This window comes from Meleagris gallopavo, chromosome 20 (assembly GCF_000146605.3).
Source record: "Meleagris gallopavo isolate NT-WF06-2002-E0010 breed Aviagen turkey brand Nicholas breeding stock chromosome 20, Turkey_5.1, whole genome shotgun sequence".
Lineage (NCBI taxonomy): Eukaryota > Metazoa > Chordata > Aves > Galliformes > Phasianidae > Meleagris > Meleagris gallopavo.
In genome coordinates this window covers 1,377,702-1,401,551 of record NC_015030.2, presented here as the reverse complement: position 1 = coordinate 1,401,551, position 23,850 = coordinate 1,377,702, and the positions used below count along the sequence as shown (strand labels likewise).

The following is a 23,850-nucleotide window of genomic DNA, read 5'->3' as shown; positions in this document are numbered from 1 at the left end:
AAGCTAGGGAGCTGTACAAAGGTTTGGACACTACTGCCATTGTACAGGTACATACACAGTTTTGATGTGGCTTTAAGGAAAGACAGCACTTGGGAACCTGAAGCACTGGTACCAATCAGTGGGAGTGATCCTGAAGTCTGCAAGTTGAATCTTTCTTCTTTTGTGTCTGGAGAGTTCAGATAAAGTGAGAGGTAACTCTTTTCCGTTACCTGTGTGGCACTGGTAAGCTGCACTCCTAGAGCACAAATGATGCACAGTGTCAGACAGGTGCGTATGTCTGTCTCTTTCTCAGGTTGCTTACTGCTAGGAATATACCATAGCTTTCAAATAGGCCTCTGCAAGCAGGCTGAACTCTTTAGTCTGGGGCTGCATACCAAAATCCAAATTATTAAGTGATATATTACTGGATTAAAGCTTGGAAGCATCTGGAAATATTCAAACTCCACAATTAGTGTCCTGAAGGAGAGTTTGTGTACAGCACTGTCAGAGCTCTGCTTTACTGTTTGTCTCTGGAGCCTTGCCTGGAGAGCATGCATTCCAGCAGGCAATGTTGCTGTTGCTCGATATTGTCTATATCCTGTTCCTGTGCAAAGCAGAACTGTATTTCAAGCAGCTAGCTAGCTTGCGGCTGATCACGCAGTCCTAAGGTGAGTAAGCACCTATACTTCAGTTTTTCAATCTACAGACCTAACGCTGTAAGCTGAAACTTGAAGTCTGGTTCCTCATCCAGACTGGACAGTTGCTGTAGCTCTGCAGCGCTCAATTCTAATTTGGGTCTCCTAGTTTGGGCCCTGGGAAGCAGAGGAGGCTCAGGGCATCACTCTGCCCTGCCTGGGTCTGAAAGCTTTAGGCACCTGCAGCAGCTGCCTGGGGTTGGTCATTGAGCAGGGTGTTTATTTGTAAGGCAGGTGTAAATATGTGTATGGTATGTATTTTCCTCTGGCAGGTCACAAAGAACTTCTGAAAAAGTTTTCAACAATCCCAACCTATTTATCTTGCCTTCAGGTTGCATGTTATCTCTCCTTTGGGGGATCTTGGTGCCATCTTTCCTCAAATAAATGAAGTCTCTGTAGCACAGTGGTGTTTTGAAAGAAGTGTGACTTCAGATTCTGCAGGGAAAGGGCAGGAGGGTGAACTGAGCGACAGGTATGCAGGGCATCAAGATGGTTGGGTTTGTGGTACTGCATGTGGAAGAGCTTTCCTATGGTGGAGATCTAGTGATCAGTGATACAAATTTATCCTCCAAATGAATGAACCTCAGCATCGGTGAAAGTAGTGAATAGTTCATTTGCTTATTGGGGTCATTCCAGGTTCTCTGATCCTTGCACTGGGAAGTGGTCTGGAAAGGCTTCCAGGTTAGGTGTCATCAGTAGAGCTCAGAAACTTGTTAAGTTTGTTGTTATGAGATGTGAGTTAAACAGCTGCATCCTTGGTAAGGTGTATCCCAGAGGTGAACCCAGGTCTGTAGAGCTGGATAGGTAACAAACAGAGCAGGGCCCCAGGTGGAGCTGGTGAAAGGTTCCAGAATCACCCTGTATGAATGAGCTGCACTGGATTATGCCTAATTAACTGTCTGTGTGGCTGCAGTGATCAGAGGATGTGCTGGAGCAGAGCTGGGAGCTGACCTGACTGTAGGAATTCTTTTCTCATGACCAGATCTCATCTGCAGTCAGCAGTAAGCTGGTCTTCGTCATCCAAAGTGAGCATAGCAGGGAAATCTGGTGGTTGCAGGATGGGTGGATAAATGTGTGCCTTGCTTCTTGCTATCATTGCTTGAATGCTGGAATGATAAAGAGATTTATGGTGATCTTTTGATGTCTTCATGCTATTGGTACTGCTTGTAGATGAGTGTGGGTGACCTCATTTGGCTCCTTGGTCTGCTGAACCACGCCATTAAAGTAACCATCCTGCCTTCCTTCTCCATTGTGATCTGACGAGTGGCCATGAGTGCATTTGGTCAGGGAGCTCACTCTGTTACTGACCAGTTCTTTTTGAAATTTGTCCTCCAAGAGGAATCGCCCACTCAAAGTCACTGCCAGGGCAGCAGTGCTGGTGGGAGGGGTGGTGGTAGGGCTGGGAGGGAGGCAGAGAGGGACTGCACTCTCACCAAAAGCCCTTTGCTTATGTTGAGTTAATAATAAGTTGTTCTTTGTGCTTGGGTCAACTGACCTGATAACATCTGTTTCCTTTCTTGAGAAATACATACGTTATTACAAAGATGTTTGGCTAGGTAAGGCACTGCAGTTCTTATCATCCAGCATATCAGAACAAAGCAGAGATTCCTTTCCAGTCAGGACATCTGATGTAACACCAAGTTCTTTTCCTTTACTGATAGCTCCCGGCTCAGAGATCACCTTCTGCCTGTGCTTCCAGGATCCTTTGTATGTGCAGAAAGAATAAAGTTCCTCTTCTTCCAAATAAAGAAGGTTTTTAAATTAAGAAGTGCTGTAAGATTCTTGCGTTGTCTGCTTAATACTACGTAGGCTCCCAGCAGCTGTCAGTGAAGTCTGGGCTAGCTGTAGCTGTATCCTCTCTTCTAACAGGCTGGTAAGGCAAGACAGCCTTCCTGTCCCAGAAAGATGCTTGCTGCTCCTGTCAGAAGACAGCTGGTCTCTCTTGCTAACGTTCCCATGGTACTAAAGATGCTTATGGTGTTAATGGCTAAAATGTGCTTCCAAAACTTGGTATAAAATAAAATCTCTCCACTAATCTCCATTTCATAAGAAAACATCACTTGGATGGGTTTAGAAAGGCTGGGAACCATTGTGATGCCTTGGATGCCTCAGTTCAGGGAGATAAGGCATTTCTTTTGGCAGTGCACAATGTTGTCTTTCTGTTACCTTGCCTTTGTTACTCAGGCAGGCCCTTGCAGCCAGTCCATGTTTGCATATCCTCCTACTGGGCAAAGGGAGGCTTGATTATTTTCCATCTCTATGTATTAATATGTATCACTGCTGATATTTATGTATATTACTTATGTGTGATAACTTCTGTAGAGCAGAGGTTGAACTGTTCCAAAGTCATCTTGATACTTAATTCATATGGAAATGTGGACCTATATGTATGGCTTGTACTCAATTTTAATAACAGTAAGAAAGAAATGCTTCAATAAGAGTGAATTCAAGGAGCAGTGTAAAAATTGTACTTGAATGTTTTGGTATGATGGCAGCTCTGATTTCTGTTCAGTACCAGCTCTAAAAGCAGGTGGCAGGATGCTGTGCAGTGCCTGCTGCTGGGCTGCCCTGGGAGCAGGATGCAGGGGGACAATGGAAGGAGCAGCATCTCCAGGAGAAGAAAGACATGGCATCATAGGAAAACAGCAGGATGGCAAGAATAGTGGTTGGGAATAATAGGCTTTTTCCTTATCCAAGTTATATAATAGAATAATGATATATTAGCCTAAATAACTGGGGTTTGCTCTTGCACAAAGTCTCTGCTCTCTGTCCTTATCAACCACTGGCAGTCCCAGCTAAAGAATATGTGAAGAATGTGATGTCCTCTCTTTGCTTCTTCAAAGTCTGGTCTTCCGCAAGTGGTTCTCAGTACCATGCGTAGTTCTGTGTCACTGCAGTAACTCAGAAGATATTTAGTAGTTGATTATTTGATTATTTGTTTTCCTCTGTGTTGTGTGATACATAAAATCATTGTTCTCTATTGTAAGCTCTTGATTTTTTTCCTTTAATTTAACTGTTCTTAGAGGATGATTATAGGGTAAATCAATATTCCAGTTCTTCCAAGTATAAAAATGAAAATACTTTGAGCAGGCATGTTACTGAAGGAGTAGAACATCAAAAGGTGCCCTTAATTCTTTAACTTTGTAAGTAGAAAAGAGACTTAAATATCTGTGGGAAGGAGATCAGATGTTCCACTTCTGTGTTTATTTACGTTGATTATCTTTAAATGACTTTTAATGCAGGTAATTAAAGAGCTTTTTAATAGAACTATAAGCCAGCGGTCTGAGTATAGCACGTACTTAAAGTTCTCCAGCAGAAAGGACCTTAATTTTGTTCTAAGAGAAATACAGTGTAGCCTGTGAAAAATGTCTTGCTCCTTATGTTTCTAATCCAATTCTATGTTTATTAATGGAAACCTCTTTTCTTTTTTTAAGACCTATTCAGGGCTGTTCTGCGTAGTTATAAACCCCTACAAGAACCTCCCGATTTACTCAGAGAACATCATAGAGATGTACAGAGGGAAGAAGCGCCACGAAATGCCACCACACATTTATGCCATATCTGAGTCTGCATACAGATGCATGCTGCAAGGTAAGGGTGTTAACCTTTCTTACGGTCATTCAGTGAGTCTCAACTCTTCAGTGCACCTAAAACTCCCGAGTTTTAGAAGTTTAGCAGTTTATTTTCCTGCTTTGTTGTAGTTCTTAACACAATCTCTATTTCCTCTTGTACTACAAAAAAAAAAAAAAAAAGAATGCTCTCTTACCTAGAGACTTCAGCTTTTAGAGCAGAAGTAACTTGGAGCCTGACCCCTCACTGGTGTGTTTGGTGTGTTTGTCTGCCTTACTGCGGCTCAGAAGCAGATGGATGCCAGCAGGAGGTGTGCTGTGCCAGCTGGGGGCACTGGAAGTTGTAATGGAAATACTTCCTTCTAAAAGAAAAAGAGATAAGATTGATGTCAAAAGTTGTAAGTGCCCTGGCATTGAGTGAAGTGAGAATGAGAAAGTGCAACGAAAGAGAAAAGCTGAGGTGTAATGGATTGTTTTTGTGCTCCTTTAAAAATGGTGACACTTTGGCCACTGGAAGTAATAATCTGAAATGGCAGTGAAACACAGCCAGATACTTCACCTTGAAGATGCAGGGTTCTCCACCAAACTCGTGTGGGGTGTATCTGCAGCAAAGCGGAGCAACTTCATGGTGGGCACTTTGAACTTTGGAAAATTCAGATCTGGCAGATAAACATATTGAATTAAACACCACTCTTGTAAGTATGTTGAAAGAAGCAAAAGCATTAAACTTGTACAGCTGCTCTTCTGACGCAGTGTTGGGTGGTACTGTCTGCGTTGGTTGGTGGCTTACACTGGGGATACCTTACTGATCCAGAAACACCAGCTTGCTCTATCTAGAGAAGGGCAAGCAGGAAAGAGAAGCCTGAAAAATGTGCTGTGTTGTGCTGTACAGTGTCTTGGAGAGAAGCTACAGCCTCTTGACCACAACATAAACCTCTTGCAACTCAGATCAGAGTCTTCCTACTTAGAAGACAAGTGCAGGCTTTGGGGTTGTATTAAGGAGTTTATTTGTAGAAATCTAGTGATTTGAGGATGAGGCAGGTTCTTGAGACAGAGATCATCTCATACAGTGTAAGTCAACATCAGTAGTTCTCAAGGCTCAGATGCTCTCTGTGTCTGTTCACCAGTACCAGTTTGTATCTCTGGACTTCTTGCTGGATGTAAATTTTGTACTGAGCTTGGGAAACTAGGTTTAAAAAAAAGCTTTCATATAAAGTCTGTGTTTAGGTACAGTCTTGTTTTCTTTTCATACTGATAGATCTCTGTTCAACGTCTTTCAGTGCTTCCTTGCCTTGTGATTTTGATAGTGTGAATTTTTTCTCTCTTAAAAGAATGAGGGCGTGGATTAGAATAAAAATAGTTGGGAGCTGTGCAGCAGGACCAGTGTATTACAGAATGATTTCTTCAAGGTTAACTAAATCTGTGTTTCTAGTATCCTTCGTCTGTATGGAACTGTTCCCTGGTTATTTTAGCAAGTGATTGCAATCGGGCAGTGAACTTTCTGTTGATGGTTTGCCTTCACAATTCCTTGGCTAAGGATAAGTAAGAGCTCAGGAATAGGTATTGGCAGTAGGCAAATATTTTACTTTAGCAAGTTGTTCTTGCCTAATTGGGTTAGGTCAGAAGAGACCTCCAGAGGAAGGGGAAAAGCAGCACAGCTTCTGATTTTGTAGTGCCCTCAGTGAATTGTTTACAGCCATTGCTCTGCTGTAGGAGAAAGGTGGAGTACAGAGTTCTGGAGATATTTGCCTGAAGTATGAGGCATGGCTATTTGTATTGGTGATTTGCCTGGCTTCTCGTGTTCTTGTGAAGCAGCCATGGGCTGTGATGAGAATGCCTGGTGAGCATTTGTGTGAAGTGGGATAAGTGGAAGGGAGGGGTGGCTCCGCTGCTGCTCAGTGTTGGGCTTTGGCTTGCAGGGCCTCTAGGTGGGAGCTGCAAACACAGCAGTGCTTGAGGGAGCTCAGTTTATCTTTAGCTACAATTGCAATTTGTCCGATCACTCAGAGTATCAACCAGCACTTACCCTAATGGTAGGAGTCAGTAACAATATTCAACTTATTTTTTGGTTACCAGTTTGCAGTAGGAGACCAAGTGTGGATGTGCCTGTCACTGGGTAGGGACAGTTAGGTTTTTCTTCATAGCTGAGGAGTTGATACAATTCACAGTTTCCTTAATCTAATTATTCCTTATATTTTGCTCTAGACTTTGTCATAAACTGATGGAACAGAAAACTTGTACTGGAAGCTTTTGGTTAGTAGAAATAGGTCTCTAAGCAAGAGCTAGCTGTCTTCATTGCAGCACTTCAGGTGAAGTCATCAGTGGTCTCCACTAACACAGCCTTATTTAAGCACAGTCTGACAGAGTGCTTTTCTGAGCAGTTGCTGATGTGGTTATCAAACCTTCTGCAGTTCCCATCCCTGTTTGTGCATGCAGTTGCTTTGGGAGGTGAAGATAGGATGGCAAAGGGAGAGTGAATTGGGGGTAGAGAGTTGTTATTCCAGTACTACTGCAAATAATTGTTGTGCTAATGTAGTTAGTTTCTTTTGATATAGATGACTACTGTGTCCAGTATTTGGCTTCTGGAATTTAATTATTAGGATTCAAAACTGCAATTGAAGCCATAGGAATGCTGTTTCGTTGGATAATATGACCATAACCTTAGAGAATACCTTAGCCATTAATTTAGGTCAATGAAAGTGGGTTGGCTGTATTTTCCTGGCCCGCTCAGTGGTATTTTGTGCAGTGTAATCATGTTTACTTTTCTCGTAATCATAGCTACTAATTTTCCAGGTGTTGGTGAAATGTGTTTACGCTGATCACCAGGATACTTGGACCCGAGCTGTGTGTGAGCAACCAGATTTCTTACAACACAGTTCCTGTGTGCTGGTAGTAAGGGGCAGCAAGTAAACTGCTACTCGTAGTTTAGCCCTTCTGTGCCTTTCATTCAGAGCTCAGATGATGAGAGATCGACTTCACATTTCTGCTGAGCTGAGGGTTTGTATGTTGTTTGAGCCTTAATATTATCTTAAGCAAAAAAAAAGACTTAATTGTGAAAGCAGAAGGTTTTTTTTTGATCAACAGAAACAGAAGTGATGCATGTGCATCTGAATAGGTTGTGTCTGAATAGGTGCTCATCACCTTAGACATTGCTGAAGTGCTCCATTTTGTTAAGCTGGCGATATACCCTGGGTGTTGCACTTCACAGCACTCTTACAAAAAGGCTGTATGTGGGGAGTGCTGCAAACTGCCAGCCATAAAGCTGCTGCTGTGCTCATCCCCGTGAAGAATTTCCTGTTTGGGAGAGCTGTCATCGCAGGTCAGCTCTCATCTCGCCCTCCAGTGGGAAGCAGAATGGGCTGGAATTCGTTTTGGTATTTGTTAAATCGAGGAGGACAAAAGGGGAGGGACGGGAAAGAGCAGAGGAAGCAGAATATGCTCAGAAAGCCTGGTTTCTCGTTTCTGAGAGCAAATAGTAATCTGCAGAGAGATGTGATAGCTTACACTAATTCAATACAAGAAGGAAGGAAGTGGAAAAATCATTTTTAGGGCTGTGTTGCAGATGGCCAGTTCAGCGCTGGTGCAGCTGTGATGTGCTGAGGATTTGAGGCAAGCTTTGCAAGGAGAAGCAAATCTCAGTGATTGCTTGATCTCATAAGCGTTGACTTTCCTGCAAGCCTTGCAGTCAGAATTGAGTGCAGGCAGTCTGTTGGTGCCAGGCGGGACTCGGTTCCTTCTGGTGATGGCAGCCCGGATTTCTCTTCCGGAAGCTCTCATTACTGCTGTCCTGACCTCAGAAGGTAATTACCTGCAGTTCTGCTTTACATGTTGGATTTCCCCTCTGCCTCCCCTACTAATTATTTTTCAAAGCACTGTGGAGGTAGGCTAAGTGCTACTTCACAGGTGATTTAGTGGATTTCTCTTGTGCTTTCTCTTCATCTTCTTAATGTGAAGTTGAAGCAGTGAGTACAGGTAACCCAGGGGCTCCGGGCTTATTGAAGCTGTTTGGCCCTAGCCAGAGATCCTATGCATTCATGCGGAGGGCTGGGCTTGGCGTGCTTCACTCAGGAATCCTAGGCAGAGCTTTTCAAAGCTGCTGGACGGTTGACATGGTCGTAAGGAATTGTATCCTAATCCCTGTGACAGCACTGACCTTAATTCTGTTTGGTAATGCAGTTTGTAAGACTTGCTGATGTTCCTCTGCACTGCTGAAACAGACAGGCAGTGAGCAGCAGAAATTTGGATAGGAGCTAGGATTTTGTTTAGGAAATGAATTCTGATTGGTAATTCCTCTATGACTATCTTTTTTGCTTTTTTGACAGCAGAGGCTTGGCCTGATTGTGCAGGCAGCACTGACGTAACTTTTCTCTGGTGCTTCCCATACGAGGCTCTCTCCTCCTGCTGTACTTTTTGAGGAAGTGTGGCATTGTCTTCTTATGCCTCTTTATTCACTGAATCTGAAAAAATACGTTGTAGGATGTATGAAGGCCAGCTTGGTTTGCTTCTGGTTGCTGAAGACCTGCTTGCCTGCTAATATTACTCTTGTATAATTATGCTTAGTCTCTCCTTTCTATCCCGTTTCCCTGAGGACGTCTTGGTGAGCCCTAATTTAGCACTGGTATTTTCAGACTGCCTTTAATCCTGTTCCAGGGGAGCTTTATCAGGAGCTGTGCAATAGGTGAAGGGAGCGCTGGGTGCTGGAGGAGCTGGCACTGCCAGTGCTGCTCCCTGTAAAATAGCACACTGACCTATATCTTTAGGTAATTCCCATTGAAATACTTCTGGGAAGTGTTTTTATTGTATGAAATAATTTAGAATAAAATGTGGCAATTCTTTTCTGTGTATTACTAAATATTGAGGTGGCAGGGACAGGTTGCTGTGAGAGAGAAGAGCCTGGCTAGCATTCTCCATTATGGGAACAGCACCTAAACCTGTTAAATGTGCAATTAATGTTCCTGGTGTTTTTCACAGTATATCCTGTTTGAGTTATCAAAAGATACCTCAGAGTTCTTCAGCTCATCACAGAGTGCAGGGTGGCAGAGCTAAGTGCTTGGCAAATGTGATGGGAAGGATTTCTGGGTCTCCTTATCATTGCACTGCTTTGTGTTTTCCTTTTATCCAGCCAGGCTGGTGTGGAATGCAGATATTTGTGTGACAATAACATGGAAATGGGGATCGCTTTGTATCCCAGTAGGAATGTGATATAAATGATTTTTAATGGCTGGAGGGAGGGATGGAGAATCGTAAAGGAAGAATTGAAGCAGAATAACTGAAATCCATCATGCTGGAACAGTCTTCTGCCTCATTATTTCTGAATTTGAAGGAAAATGAGAAATGCTGTTTCAGCTGAACCTATTGTGCAGTACTTTGTTGCTCCTCACCTCTTTGTTCCTTGGTATCAAATCTGCTTCAGCTGGGGCCGTTTTGATGACTTTGTGCCATATTAGTACATCTCTGGATGATGTCAGTAGCAATTATTGAATAAAACTCGATGCTAGCTGTTAGAATGAGGTTGTATGCTACCACGTGTTTTTTCTCACCTTTATTAGTGTTTGAAGTTCTTCAGTACTGCAGTACTTGGGCAACAGTTCTTAACCTTTGTCTTTTTCTGTGTCAAAATGTGTTTGGATCTCTGCTCTAATTGGTGCTCAACCTCAGGGTTACAAACTTAATTAGACATAATAGTATTTAGAGTGAACGACTGTTTTCTTAACTCTCAGTTCCTTAGAAGTGTTACTTGAAGTGGTTGACTGTGTTAATTTTTTTGGCATAACTTCAAGAAGGAACTCTTGCACTCTCCCTGCCCCTTCCCCCGAGGCTCCGTGTTGCACAGACCAGCCTGATCCTTCTGGTCAATACTGCGACCCAATGATGAGAGCTTGAAGATCTGCCGAGCAGGCTGAGCTCATAGCTGGTTTGTGACTGTGCTAGCAGGCAGACAGGAATTCAAGAGCAAGTGCATCCAACTTATGAAATCATTCGTGAGATGATTCATTTGTACGTATTACTCAGCTAGCACCTGCTTCTGGTAAAACTCTATTCCACAGTTTTAGTTTAGATCAAACTTTATTTCAGGGTGGTTGTGAAATAGAACACTATTTTCTGCTTTTTTTTTTCTTATTTGTTTTATCCTTCAGATGCCACAAATGAAGATATTACTTCGGTGCAACAGAGGCTTAAGTGAATGGTGTTCATGAGAGCACGTCGTGTTGTAGCAGCACTGCTGGTGATGCATGCTTTGCAGTCATTTCTTTGGTCAGTCATGTCTGTGTTCCTCTGGAGTGCTGAACTAAGAGTCCAGCCGTGCTGGAACTGCCAGCAGTAGCAATTGCAGTAGCTCCTTTTTAATCTACCCTCCTATTTGTTAAATGTTCTTGCTGTGTTCTGGCACAGAAACAGGAAGTAGGAGCAACTGTGAGTTCTTAGCTAATGGAGAGGAGTGGTGAGTGTTCTTCTGTTCTTTGTCTCCAGTAAGCCAAGGCTCTCATCACCAACATGATTATCAGTGCATCTCAGTGCAAGCTTTCAGTGCTTTCCTAGCTTCCTAACCAGGAGCGATGGCACCATCTACATCCATTCACTTGTCTGCCCTTGGTGCTTTCAGGCATTTGGCTGAATGGAAGCTTCTGGCTTTCCGGATGCTCAGGGCACCAGGGTTCTTTTATTCCAGGGCTTTTTCAGAGTGGTGGCAAGGCCATCAACTCGTGTGTACAAGGAAACTCAAAAGAAGAAAAGGAAAGTGAGACTGCAAGCACCAGATTTCTGAGCATGGAGAAGGAATCGCTGACCTACTCGCTGTGGCTGTGTGGGGATGTTTGGCACAGAGCTGCCCCAGCACCAGATGTTAGCTGCTGGCTGCTGTCTCTTTGAGATCCTCTTTCAGATCTGCAGGTATGATAGTGGTATGCGTGATGTCTGTCCAACGTGTTGGTGGAACCTGCTCCAAAGCACAGAGCCAGCCTTTCCAGGAGTGTGTGCATAGGTGAGGTTATGTGGATGTAAAGACTCAGTAAGGTTTTTTAGGGACAGAGCGTGCCTCTCAAATGCACTGACCTGTGAGTGAATCTGAATGGACAGGAGGTCATCTGATAACGACCCACGTGAGTTTTCAAATGTAATTTTGGTAATTATCATAAGCACGGGCTCTGAAGTAACTGCAGTGTGAGGAAAAGCCACCATGTACGTACAGATTGGTTATGTGGCTGATCTTATCCGTTGTTCTCTGCTTTCTGTGGCTTGGCAGGGTCACTGCTGGAGAGCCATAAACCCATGCTTGCATTCATGCCCCTCATTTGTAGCTTTTTTGCCTGCAAAATGCAAAATGGTGCCAGGATGATACTTGGCTTATGTTGATTTATTTTTTTAGGACAGCAAAAATAAGCCCAGTACAAAGGGCTGTGCCTCGGCTCACAGCAGAGACCACACACCTGAGGTGTACGATAGGGAAGAAATTGTTCCAGTAGTGCTGGAGCTCTCACTGCTTTGGCAGGAGCTAGTGGGGTGAAACAGATCTGTAGCAATCTAAATTCATTGTCCAGCAGTGGTTAAAAAGCAGAGAATAGGATCAAACTGGGAAACACTTCACTGCCCTGAACTTAAAACTGCTGCCCCAAACTTGACATTTGTACCTTCAGCTTTGTGCTGCTCCAGCCTTTCCCTCCTTTGGGAGGAGAGGAAATAAGTCAGGAAAACATTTAAAGAACAGCTGAAGTTATCAAAACTGTATTCAGCATGGGAATGATAATTGAGGTCAAACAGAACAAGTCTAAATCTGAGCTGGCACAGGGAGGGGGAATGGTGCTCACATCTCCCACCCCTCTGTTCCTATGCGAGAACAAAGGGTCGTTAATTGGCAATCACAAGTGATGGAGCAGAACAATGAGAAAACATTTCTTAACGGTGCAGCTGACTGGTAGCAGCCCGTGTCTCAGGATGTAGGGCTGCTGGAGTTCTGTGCTTGTTGAAAAACTGCCGTTGGAGTGACAGACCAGAGACAGAACTCCTATCTTGCTCAGTCAGCACTTAGTTGTGCCCTGCGTGCAGAGGCACCCATGGCTGGAGCTGTACCTGTGCTGACGTGGCAGGGCTCTGCTTGCAGCTGGCTGTTAGGGGCTGCTGGCCCTTGAAATGGGGGGCATCTCCTGAGCTATCCACTCTGGAAACATCTTACAAGACAGTAACGGTGGCTCTTAAATATTTTCTGAGGACACTGTTTAGTATTTGTTACAGTGGTCAGTGATTCTAAAAGTAACAACTTCACTGCTGGAGAGCAGAGCCGCAGTAAGTCCATGCACCGCATCTGAGACATCAGACATTTTGAGGTGAAGCCCCTCACAAGGCTTGTTATGGATCCTAGAAAATACTCACTAGGGAAGCATCTACAACTTTAATCTAGCAGCTGCCAGACCATGCATTGAGCTCAGCTCCACTTACCCCAGGTACTGTACTGGTGTGGGATGAGCCCCTGGGCTGTGTTCCGTCCCATTGTAGCTGAGGATGAAAACCCGACTGCTCAACTTTGTGTTACAGTCAGAAAGCCCAGCAAAGTCCTCTGCTGTTGTGCTTGCTCTCTTTCCAAACGTGTGGAGTTCAGGCAGGATGGAATAACTCAGGAAGAGCCCACTTGGTTCACAGCCAGTTCTCTTAAGTGGTTTGTGCCTGCTTAATTGTTTGGGAGGGAGAGGAGCAAAAGTGAATTAGTGAGCCTCAGTGGCAGATATTACTGTCAAAGGACCTCCTTGAGTTATTGTTTCAGTTGACAATGTAATCTTTGTCTAAACAAAATTGTGCTGCAAAGGAAGCAGAGCAACTTAAGCGGGGTTGCTGGAGATTAGAAACCACTGCTATGCTGAGCGCTCTGCAGTCCAAATAAACCCTTTTCAGCCTGTGGCTGCCAGCTACCACTAATCTTAGGTTACTGTTAAGCAGTATGCAAATGTCGCTGAGAAGTAAGCTTAGGGATGGCCCCAGCAGAAGGTTTAGGAGTTGCTCGTTTCTGCTGGGAAAGCTCATTGGGAGCCAGAGAGCAGCTTGTCTGTGTCATGTGAGGAGCTGAGAGCAGAACAAGCGAGGCCTGGCAGCTCCAGAACCTGGTCCTGATGGGGTGGGACCTCTCACTGCTGTGGCTGGGAAGCAGAAACAGGAGCTGCTGGAGGCCAGTGGCTGTGTCCCATCCCTGCTGCCTGCAGCCCTTGTCCTGCAGGCTGTCCCTGGGCTGCCCCGTGCCGAGGGCCAGCGGTGTGCTGCAATCCTGCTCAGCTGCAGCTGCCCCTTGCAAAGGGCTGCTTGCATTTGGCCTCCCATTAGATAGGATAAATGCATATTTGTTTGGATCTGTTAAGGAATGTGTTGTCTCTTCATGTGTTTAGCAAATATATTTTAACTTCTAAATTAAACATACAAGAGTCTCTCTTAATGGAAATAAGTAAAACTGCTGGAACACTGACTGTGAAAACATTGTTTGAGCTTCTTCAAACTTGGTGAGGACTAGACAAAAAATTCTCTCTGATGTATAATGGAGAAGCTGCCCACGGTCCCACAAAGTGGGCAGGATGCAGTCTGGCAGCTATTTGTTTTCTTCTTTTCTGCTGATTAAGCCCCGGCTAGCAAGTCAAAGTAAATGTCACAGTTTTTATTTGGGAATTCGGGTAATTTCAAGCTAACATTGCAAATGCTTAACACTCAACTTCTAAAATGGTCTCAATTCTAGCTTGGTTTGTTTTCCCAGGGCTGTGTGCTGTTAGGTTGGCCACTTGTACAGCAGCCTGAGCTCTGGGGTGAGTGAGTGATGTGTGGTTGTGAGATGTGCAAGAAGTGCTCGTACCCAGCCAGCAATGGGGTAAGCCCTGCTGGGGTTTGCCTGACCTCTGCCATGCTTCATTTAATAATCAACTCAATGCATAAGGCAGTCGGTCAGCAAGCAGAACTGAAGTGTGGCAGTGGTGATTTACCTCAAATCTGGCACCTTTTGGAATAAGGTACAGAAGCACAGCTTTTTGCTGCTTTTGTTGTGTTTTTTTTTTTTTTAAACTTCACCACTTGCAGAAACATCCACACAGTGCCTTTGCCAATGTGCTCACCCTCATAGCAAAGAGATCCTTTCTCAGCCCTTTGTGAAAGACTTGGGCACATCTTGAGCACACCTTGGAGTAAGAGGCAGGAATTGACCATCAGCCTCAGTGCTCCCTCCTGTAGCCTGGTTCTGTCTGGTGCTGTGCCATGTCAGAAACAGTAAGCGGACAAGATTGGGAATTAGTATTGTTTTAGAGATATCAATGCTGTTCTGTCTTCACTTGGAAGTGAAGGGTGTTGTGCTGGAAGAGGAGTTATGCTGGAATTCTTTGTGGCCTGGTGTCTGAGCTGGCACAGGGGTGTTCCTGTGTTCTGTGGGACAAGTGTGAGCACTGCTGAAAACAAACCAAGCACTGTTGTTAATTAATCTTAAAACCACTGGTATCTGGGGGGAGGAGGGGGAAGAGGTGCACCAGAATTTCATCTTTTAGGGTAAACTGCAGTGTTATGCATTTCAGGACAAGTGAGAATCTCTGCAAGTTCACCTCTATCTCAGTTTCAAAGCAATTCAACCTGGAGATAAGAACTTACAGGTTGTCACTAAGCTGATGGTGACGAGGCAAGAAGAAAAGGGTAAATGCAATTTCAAGGTGTATCCCTGCTTCCCTAAAGAGAAGACATCACTTCCAACTTCCAGTGGCACCTGTGTGTATGTGGAAGAATACTGTGATTCTCCTACTCTTCCTAGTGATGTCCCTGACGCCTCTCTGTTTTGTTTTGTTTTAGTTACCTGAGACCTCCTGGAGTGAGTTATCTCCTGAGGTGTGGTTTGGCTCCTGTGGCATTGGTGGATGGATCTCTTCTGATCCTTTGGCCATGTGGAGGTTCAGGTTCATGAAGAAGTTTGTAGTGGCTGCTTAAATGGAGGTGCCGTAACTTCACCTGCCAGCTTTGTAGCGTTGGCAAACGACATGCTTTCTGAAAGATTCACTGCATGTTTAATGGGCTGTTGTTGGCAAAATACCGTATTCCTGTGCACTGTGAGGCTGCAGAAGTACGCTGACAAACACTTGACTCAGTGTGTTGCACAACTTGCACAACTGAAAGTAGAGGTGAAACGTAGAGTATGCAATGCTACAGGAGGAATCTCAGGGAGCAGAAGTATTGGGGTGTATTTGCTCTGCAGTAAGATAGGTACTCAGCAAAAAACTTGTGCCTGTCAGTCTTCTTGTGTTATGCTTTTAGAGATGTTTGTTGCAAGTCACTTGGTGGTGTAAAGCGTTTGATAGTTTATGGAGTATCCAGGCAACATTTTAGTGATAAACACAAAATATAAAGGCATGCTTCATCTCTGTAACCAGATCCTTCCCTGTGCTTAGCAGTGCAGTAGGACTTGGTTATTCAAAGGTTACTCGAAGCTTGAAGTTCAAGAATGGCAAACTATCAGACCACCTGTCTCCTTTATGACCCAATCCTTTCAGTACTCAGCAGCAAAATCCCTGTGGATGTTTTATTTTTTCATAAAACTTGTCAGGAATTCAATTTTTAAATCTCTTGGAACTGTCTGATATTTGAGCCTGCTACTCTACAGTAGAGGACAAATACCAGCAGAGCTTCCAAACCCAACATCCACAACAAACAAGGGAATCAGCCAGGTAACCAGGCTTTTCTTTGTTTATGGACCATGGCACCTGAATATTAAGTACTATCTAAAATTGAAATCCCTCTGTTTCCCCATCATCATGCTCTGGAGAAAGAAATAGGAAGTGTTCATTAGAATGGGTCATCTGGAAGAGTCTGGTGCTGAGATGACACTCGATGTAGCTGCAGAGGAGAGCGGTTCCCCTGTCTGTAGGCTCCTGCAGGCTGAAGGGTGGATGCGCAACTCTCCGTGGTTTTGTCTTTAACACCACTTGGGGAAAGGTTAAAACTCATTTTTGTCTCTTTTCACCACTTCTCTGGAGTTAGCCATTCTATCTTGGCACACTTCTGTTCACGTTCTTACCTAATAAGGATTAAATGCTAAAAGGACTTGTGGAAAGGGTGCAGGGAGAGCAAGGCAGGGTTTGCGTGAAGGCTGTGACTAAATGTCATCTCAAAGCAGGGAGGGACGCATTAATTGTGAAAGCAGGTAATAGGCCTATGGAAGTGCTTTGAATGTGTGTATTTGTTGTTATGATAGCTCAAAACCTGGCTTTCTATTGGGCAGTTTGCTGGGGGTGCCCAGATGGCTCTTCCTTTCTTGTGAATTGAGTTGGGAAGGGCAGATCTGGGCAGCTGCTGTCCTTCAGTGTAGGAAAGGGCAGTTGGAGCAAGGCAGATGCAGGGGGTGGGCTTCACTTGCTCACAAGCTGTGCTCTGTAGTTTGGTTTCTGTTCTTCAGTGCTACTGCTTGTGAATATTTCTAGGAAACTTGAAGACAGATTCTTCCTTTTCTGCTTGATTATCTTCTACCGCTTTATGAATGACCATAGTGTGAGCAAAGCAGAACTAAGGCATGCTTTTAAGAAAAGCTGCTCTGTTAAAATACAGTCATTCCTTTGTAGGCAGACTCTAGATTTGAGCAGTGGCTTTTCTGAACATCCTGCCTGAACCAATTACCCAACAAATGCGTTTAATGCACATCTGGAACCTTACCCAGAGTTAGCAGGGGTTTGTTAGGGCTGCTGTGTGTAGGGGGGATAATCCTTTTATAACTTGGAGAGAGAAGGGAAGGGAGGAATAAAACACTTCTCTGTCCAAACTCTCACACCTTTTGATTAAGTATTAAAAATAGATCCCAATGTTTATATTGATAGATTTTTTAAACAGGAAAATATCGCAAATGTTTGGCAGCCAAGCAACAGCTTTGTTTGAGGAGGTGCCAGCTGTTGTCCTCACACCCAGCGAGATGAGTGAAGTAAGTGTAGGGGCTTTAGGGGAAATAATAGCTTTCAGAGCTGTGATTCTTGTCCTTGTATTCTGGTGTTTCTCCTTTGCTTCAGAGTTGGATCTGTTCAGCATGGACAAGGTGGCTCCTACCACGGCTGCAGCCTGCATCGGTCAGGTGTTAAACACAGCACTTGGTTCTTGCCTTGGGAGTGAGAGTCAGCTTCTGGATGGGGGAAGAGGAGACCCAATAGTGATACCAGTGCGTCGGTGCCTGATGCCTCCAGACTCTAAATGCTTTGGTGTTTGCAACTGATGCAACGATCAGCTGCTCCCAGAGGGAAAGACCTGCTATGTTGCCACATCTGCGTTGTGCTGGCTGCTCTCTTTCCTTTTATAGATTTATTTTGGTAGGATGAAATGTCTGCTAGCATGAGCCCCTGATGTGCAGTGCAGACATGCTTGGGATGGAGGAGCTGGTGGCACAAGTCCTCTGGCTGGGAGCAGCACAGCACTGGGCACTGAGCTGTCGTGGTGGCTTTGGAGAGTGCAGTGCATGGGCTGCTGGTGGGATGGCTGGTTCCACGCCTTTCTGTGCACTCATTGCAGCAGTGCTGTGGTACAAGCTGGTCAGGGTGCTGAGCAGCTTGAAAGTGAAGTTCCGTTGGTTGGCTCAGCTGCTTGAACTGGCAGGACTTGTCTGTACGTTTGGTTGCTGGTCCAAAGTGGAGTGGACTGGGAGATGTGGGCAGGGGAAGCAGAGACATTGGCAGCAGCTCGGGTTATCTCCAGCCGTAGGGGAACTTCAGCCTAAGGCTAATGTCGGCCTGTGTTGTCTTTGTGCTTCCTAATTCCTCCATTCAGGAGGACGTGTTATTTTGTAGAAAGCTTATTTCGCAAGCAGATAATGAAATTTTGTTTTTATTCTTAGGCTCTGTGTGATTTTGGAACTTGTATTTCTAATTAGAAAAACTGTAGTAAGCTTTCCGTGCAGCTTGAATGTTACGACCTTCAGTGCTGTTTGGAGACCTTGAGATATATTTAAATCCAAGCTGCAGCCCTCTGAAGTGAAGTGATAGATTCCCATGGGACTTCACTGTTTGTTTAATAACAAAGGGTTGGCCCTGTGATGTGGGTCAAACGGAGTCAACAGCTTGCTCTCCATCCCCTCATACTGCATGCTTGTCCCTGTATCCATCTGAATTAAATTGACTTTGTGCTAAATGAGTGCCTTTGATGAGTGAGATGCCTCCACCTGGGAGCAGAGCAGCACCCAGGGCTGCTGGGACGGCAGGAGCTGAGCTGCTGCAGCAGAAGGGGAGGATTTTCCAAAGAAACCAGAAGTTATCTGGCAGATACTGATAGAAGAAAGCGTTACTGAAGCTGTCTCGCAGATGCTTCTCCCTGCTAAAATGATCTGGTAAATCACATGCTCAAAAGGCATTGTACCTTTGTCCAGAATATCCATTGTTCCAGACTGAAAGTCTGTGGAGCAGTGGAAATGCCAAACTTACTCCTCCTATTGATGAGAGTGACTTATTTGTGTTCCCTGTCTCAGTTGCTATAAAGGTTGGAGGTACTGACAGCCAAACTTGTTCTGCTCTTTGCTCCTGGAATTTTGCCTGCATACCCCATGGGATTTGTTGCATGAGTTTACTCTGCATATTTCTGCAAGTCTCTGTCTCGTGGTGGTGTGAGATGTTATCTCATGGAGACCTTGCTGGAGAGATGATAGTTTTGGGCCTGTTTTTAAGAATCACAAGACTTAGAAGGAAATTTGTTTTCATAACGTTTATAGGTTTCCATGAACAACCACTTCAGCTTTAAAAAAAAAAACAAAAACAAAAACAAACAAACAAGAGCAAAGGCTATTAAATTCACTGCAACGGATGGAAGATCTCATTCTTTGTCATAATAATAATCTGTTCTGTGGGCTGAGTGCTGCACTTCATGTTGAAATTGAATCACAGAAAACAGCACAGTCTGAAAATATTTTCACATGTAAGCACAATATGAGAAAAGTGGTGGTGCTTCCATGCCCCAGATGAGTTCCCAGCAGTTCGGTTCTGTCAAAACACAGCCAAACAGATGCGAGCCAGTGCTCTAAGGGTGCTTTAGGAAGGGACCAGCTGCTAAGTAAACTGCTTTATTTGGGGAGGGGAAAGCTAAACCAAACAAACTGCAAATAACTGTTCTTTCTTAGTCCCTTTGCTGTGTCCAGATGGACACAGGAAAATGAATTTGGAGTAACAGACTGCAGTGCTTGGCAGCTTCCTCGTAACATCTGTGCCTGTGCAGGTTGCTGGACGTAGAAAATGGAAGAGGTTTTGTGCTGAGGTTCCTGGTACGGGTAGGATACCTGCAGCTGTCTGGACTTTTCGATAATCTTTAGGATGAGAAACTCACTGATACTGCCTTGCTTGTTGTGAGCACGAGCTCTGTGTGGTAAAAGGTGGAATGTACAAAGCAGTAACCCCTGCTCACTGCTTTCTGTCAAACTGGTTTTGTTTTCAAGGCAAATGCTGCCCGTATTCCTGGCTGGTGCAGAAGTGATAAACTAAAGAGCTGTTCTTCAGAGGAAGCTTTTTCGACAAACTGCAGGGACAGCACTGTGGAGAAGTTACTTTGGGGAAAACAAAAAGGGAAAACTGAATTACCTCTTTAGAAAACATCATTGCTAATACTGCAGCAGGGAGATGCTACCTTTGCACTCCGGATACTAACTTTGCATTCACTCTGCAGTTTCCTCTAGGCGAGGAGCTGCCTTGTGCTGTGCTGTTACCTTGGCTGTGCTGGCATGGAGCTGCCTGTGAAGTTCTCCAGTCATTGTGCTGCCTGGAGGCAGGCTGGGTCAGAGCTGCTCCTCTTTCCCTTTGGAGCTGACAGCCCCAAGGCCCTTCTGACTGCAGGAGCTCTGGGCTCTGTCTCCTGCTGATACCTGAAAGTTATTTGTGATGGAGCTTGCAAGAGCAGCTGACCTTTATCAATGCCAGAAGAACACAGAATTTTATAGACCACACTCTTAACATTTCTGCTGTTCTCCCACTGCTGTTGCCTGCTGCCAGCTTTTATTTCCTGCAGTCACAGCCTTCAGCCTTCCTTCTGGTGCATCTGGGCAGGAGCTGCTGCACTCCTGTCAGGAGTACCACCGCTTCTTGAATCCCTTCATTCCCCCTTCTAATAATCTGGCTTTTGTTCCTATTCAGAACTGTTTGAATATCAGTTGCTGTCTGTGCAATGGGTAGGAGAACCACTGGTATCTCTTGCTCTTTCTGAGCACACAGTTACAGGAGGTTGCAGTGCAAATCCTTGTGTGTTTTGATGTTTTCAGTGAGAAAACAGAAGTCCACCACTTGCTGGTGGTGCAGCCCCAGGCCTGTGGTATAGCTGTAACACAGCATCTGCCTGCAGGAGTCCTTGAATCCGTGTCCTTCAAATGTTCTATTCATATACTAATTAAAATAGCAATGTTCTGCTTTCTTTGGCTGCTTTGTCTATACTGAAGGCAGTTTGGAGCTGCTGTCATAAGGGGCTCTCAGCTCTCCCCCTGCCTGTGTGAGTTGTGCAGTTCTGTGCTCAGGGGCATGGACGGACCTACAACTCTGTGACCAGGCTGCTGTCCCAGTTCCCCCTCAGCTGCTGCTGACATGAGTACTGGCAAGGCTGGGAGAAGGGGACAGAACACATACCTGGCACCGCACCGATCCCAGCCCCTTGCTTTGTCCCCACAGCAGCAGCTCTGCAGCCTGAGTTTGTGCTGCTGGGCAGTGGGGAGGCTGAGCACGAGACCTTCCTGAATGTGGGCAGCTTCTGGGGGAAGTGTGGTCACCTGCTGGTCCTGAGTGCTGGCTGAGGCTGTAATTATGTGTCAACACCTGCTGTTTCACAACAGCATCCTGAGCTTGGCTCACCTCATAGGTAAGGTGCCTGGTTTCATGCTGGCTGCAAAGTTGAGCAGTACCTTACAGCTCAGTGTAAGAATGGTTTCTCTGGACCTGTTTTGAAACTATCTAAAATGGCTTACACACTCACCAGAAATAGTCACAAGCATTGAGGTTGTACATACAAATACAGATGTACTTCAGATCAATCAGGCACGTGGGGAAGGTGCCTTGCAGCAGCTGAGGCTGTGTGCTCCTTATGTGGGACTGAAACCTGTGGCCTGGAGGGAACTGTGGTGGTTCTGCTGCTGGCTGTTCCCTTCCTGGGCTCCGTCACAGCTCATGGCCAAGGAGATTGGGTTAGGGTTAGGTCAGTGGAGGGCCCAGCTTATAGCTTTATGTCCACAGAAAATAAAATGAAGCTTGACTTTGAGTTATTGTGAAGTGGGAGGTCTGAGTTCTCAGGAGGCAGCTGTGTTCTTTTGGAGTAAGTGATGAATGTCTGAAGGTATAAAAGCAGCAAAACTTTGTTGGAAATTTATGGAAAGAAATGTTGAACTCACTGCAAAACTTGGGCACGAAGAGGGAGGAGAACATCCTTCACTGCAATGCAGTGCTTTATTTTCTGCAGGTATACTTGAATGTTTTGATTACAGAACTTTTAATATAGAGTGCATGATGAAATATATTCTGTAAAGACCCTGTAATTATGGAATACCTCTTGCAGGGTATGACCTGTCTTCAGGCGTTCTTTCCAAAGGTCATAAGCCCAGCAGCGGGTGTCACAGAAGCTGCACTGTATTGTAGAGCTCAGCTGTGTTCAGTGTTTCCCTGGCTGTCCTTTTGACAAGCCTTTAGTGAATGAGCTGAATTATGGAAGCACTTTAGGCTTGCATGTTAATTAAAAAGAATAAAAAGCTAAAGGGGAAAGCTTCTGCTTGCTTGAGATGCTGGTGCTATTTCCAAGTAGTTATTTCTGGTCATTAGCACTGTGTACTTGAACTGTTTTGTTTCTTGATTAATACTTAGTATTTTAAATTCTTTATCCCATGAATCTCTGAAAAGGTGCACACAACAAAAGGAGTAAGGTCAGCTTTGTCTGAAAATGTTTAAGAACCTTCGTACTCTGCTTTAAAGCAAAATCTTGATTTTATGACATCACAAACTGAATGTCAGATGTGTCGTTTGCTGAGAGGTTGTGTGAAAACTTATTGAAGGAATCTTACTAAAAATAGTTTGAGATTGTCCTTAAATTGTTAAGCTGAAAAGTTGAACTGTCTAAATATTCATTGAAAACAAACTGTCTTGCAAACTACAGGATAACAGAAGCAAAACTAACCCTGCTCATTCTTGTTTTTGCAGACCGTGAGGACCAATCCATTCTCTGCACGTAAGTGAGCTCTGCTTTTCGTTTGGGCACTTCTGGAAATCTTTGGTGACAGAGGGGAAGATCTCAGGTTAACATTGTTGATTAAAGCTGTGGTTGTTACAGCTTGGTCTTCTGCCTTGACAAGCAGCAAGTAGTTGTTAAAGGCAGGATGAAGTGGTGTTCCATGTAGGGAGATACTCTTAGTAATGTAATTTTCCTTATTGAGAGTTGTTACAGGTGTGTGTGGCACTGAAGAATTGCAGTTTCAAAGATGTCAGTCAAGATACCTGAATCAGAGAGAGTTCCCTAAGTGTGTGTATCTGTCAGAGAGCTCTGTTACAGTGCTCAGTACGGTGCCTTGGGGAACGTGAATCAGTGCTGGTCTCCCTGCTGAGCAGCAGCAGCGCCTTTGACTTGCTTCAAACAAGAGAACTCTGGACAAGCTGATGCTAAAATTTCCTTCTTCATTTCTGTGTGGGTGCCTGAATTTGCCCCACCCAGGAGCAGATTTCCAGTGTAAGTGTCACGGGGAGCTGGCAATGAAGGCTGGGCAGCAGAGCAGTACAAGTGCACGGTCTGGCTTATGGCACTGCTGAGCCGGTCTGTCCTTGGGCTGCTGCTAAAAGGGCTGATCCAGTTTCACCTCCTTTCACATGCTGTGTTTGTGCTGCCTTTTAAGTTAGCACTGGCTGCTGGTGCTCCATCGTAAGGCAGTTTAGGGAGGTAAGCTAGCAAAAAAACCGCCCTGACCACAGAATGCTGCTTTCCATCTGCTCACTTCTCCGGGCCAGCAGTGTGCGAAGGAGGGATGAACGTGAGGAAGGAAGGCAAAGGGACATGTCACAGTTACTAGCAGCTGGCTAGTTAGACTGGTTTGTGTATTGTGAAACCACACCACGGCTGTGCTGAAACTGCTTGCAATTAGCTGTTTTGGATATAACTTGGATATACCCAATTATCTGAGTGGAGGAGGGAAGATGTGGTGGCTGCATGCTCCTGCCTTGGCTGTGTGAGCAGTTGGCCATGCGTTGTGCCAGTGCATAGCAGCTGCTTTGAGGCCATAGTTGGTGAGGGTGCCTGCTTCCTGAAATAGCTCAATAGTGAGATTAACTGCTGGGAAGGTTCAGTTTAACTGCCTGACTAACTGCTAGGTACAGTTTGTTCACTGACATGAAGTTCAGATCTTCCACCTACTTCCTGTAAAAGAACCTTAACTACCAGACGAGAGGATCCATCTTCAGTCTTGCTGATAAGGCTTTGCTCTTTCAAACCATAGATACTATAAATACAAGATGCACAGGGCCTAGGGACACAGAAGCAAATGCAATTCTGTTGGTAAGGTCAAGGCACAGTCAGCTAATACAGATTTGCCTAGTTCTCTTGTCCCTTCTCTTAGTAGGACTTGTTTTTTGTGATAACTATTTTACATGTGATGTACAAGACAGCCCTCAAAACACAAATGAGATCCTGGAGCAAAA

General features: G+C 44.8%; 1 protein-coding gene across 2 annotated transcripts in view; it reads left to right on the top strand.

Moving 5' to 3' along the window:
* The window catches only part of LOC104913743 (myosin-10-like), a 33,395-nt gene extending 9,545 nt beyond the window's left edge, over window positions 1-23,850 (top strand). For both annotated transcript variants that reach the window (XM_010721210.2, XM_010721211.3), the window contains exons 3-4: window positions 4,109-4,265; window positions 22,366-23,850. In XM_010721210.2, coding sequence (XP_010719512.1) covers window positions 4,109-4,265; window positions 22,366-22,397 — 189 coding nt within the window. In that variant the 3' untranslated portion in view covers window positions 22,398-23,850. The remainder of the gene's footprint in view (window positions 1-4,108; window positions 4,266-22,365) is intronic.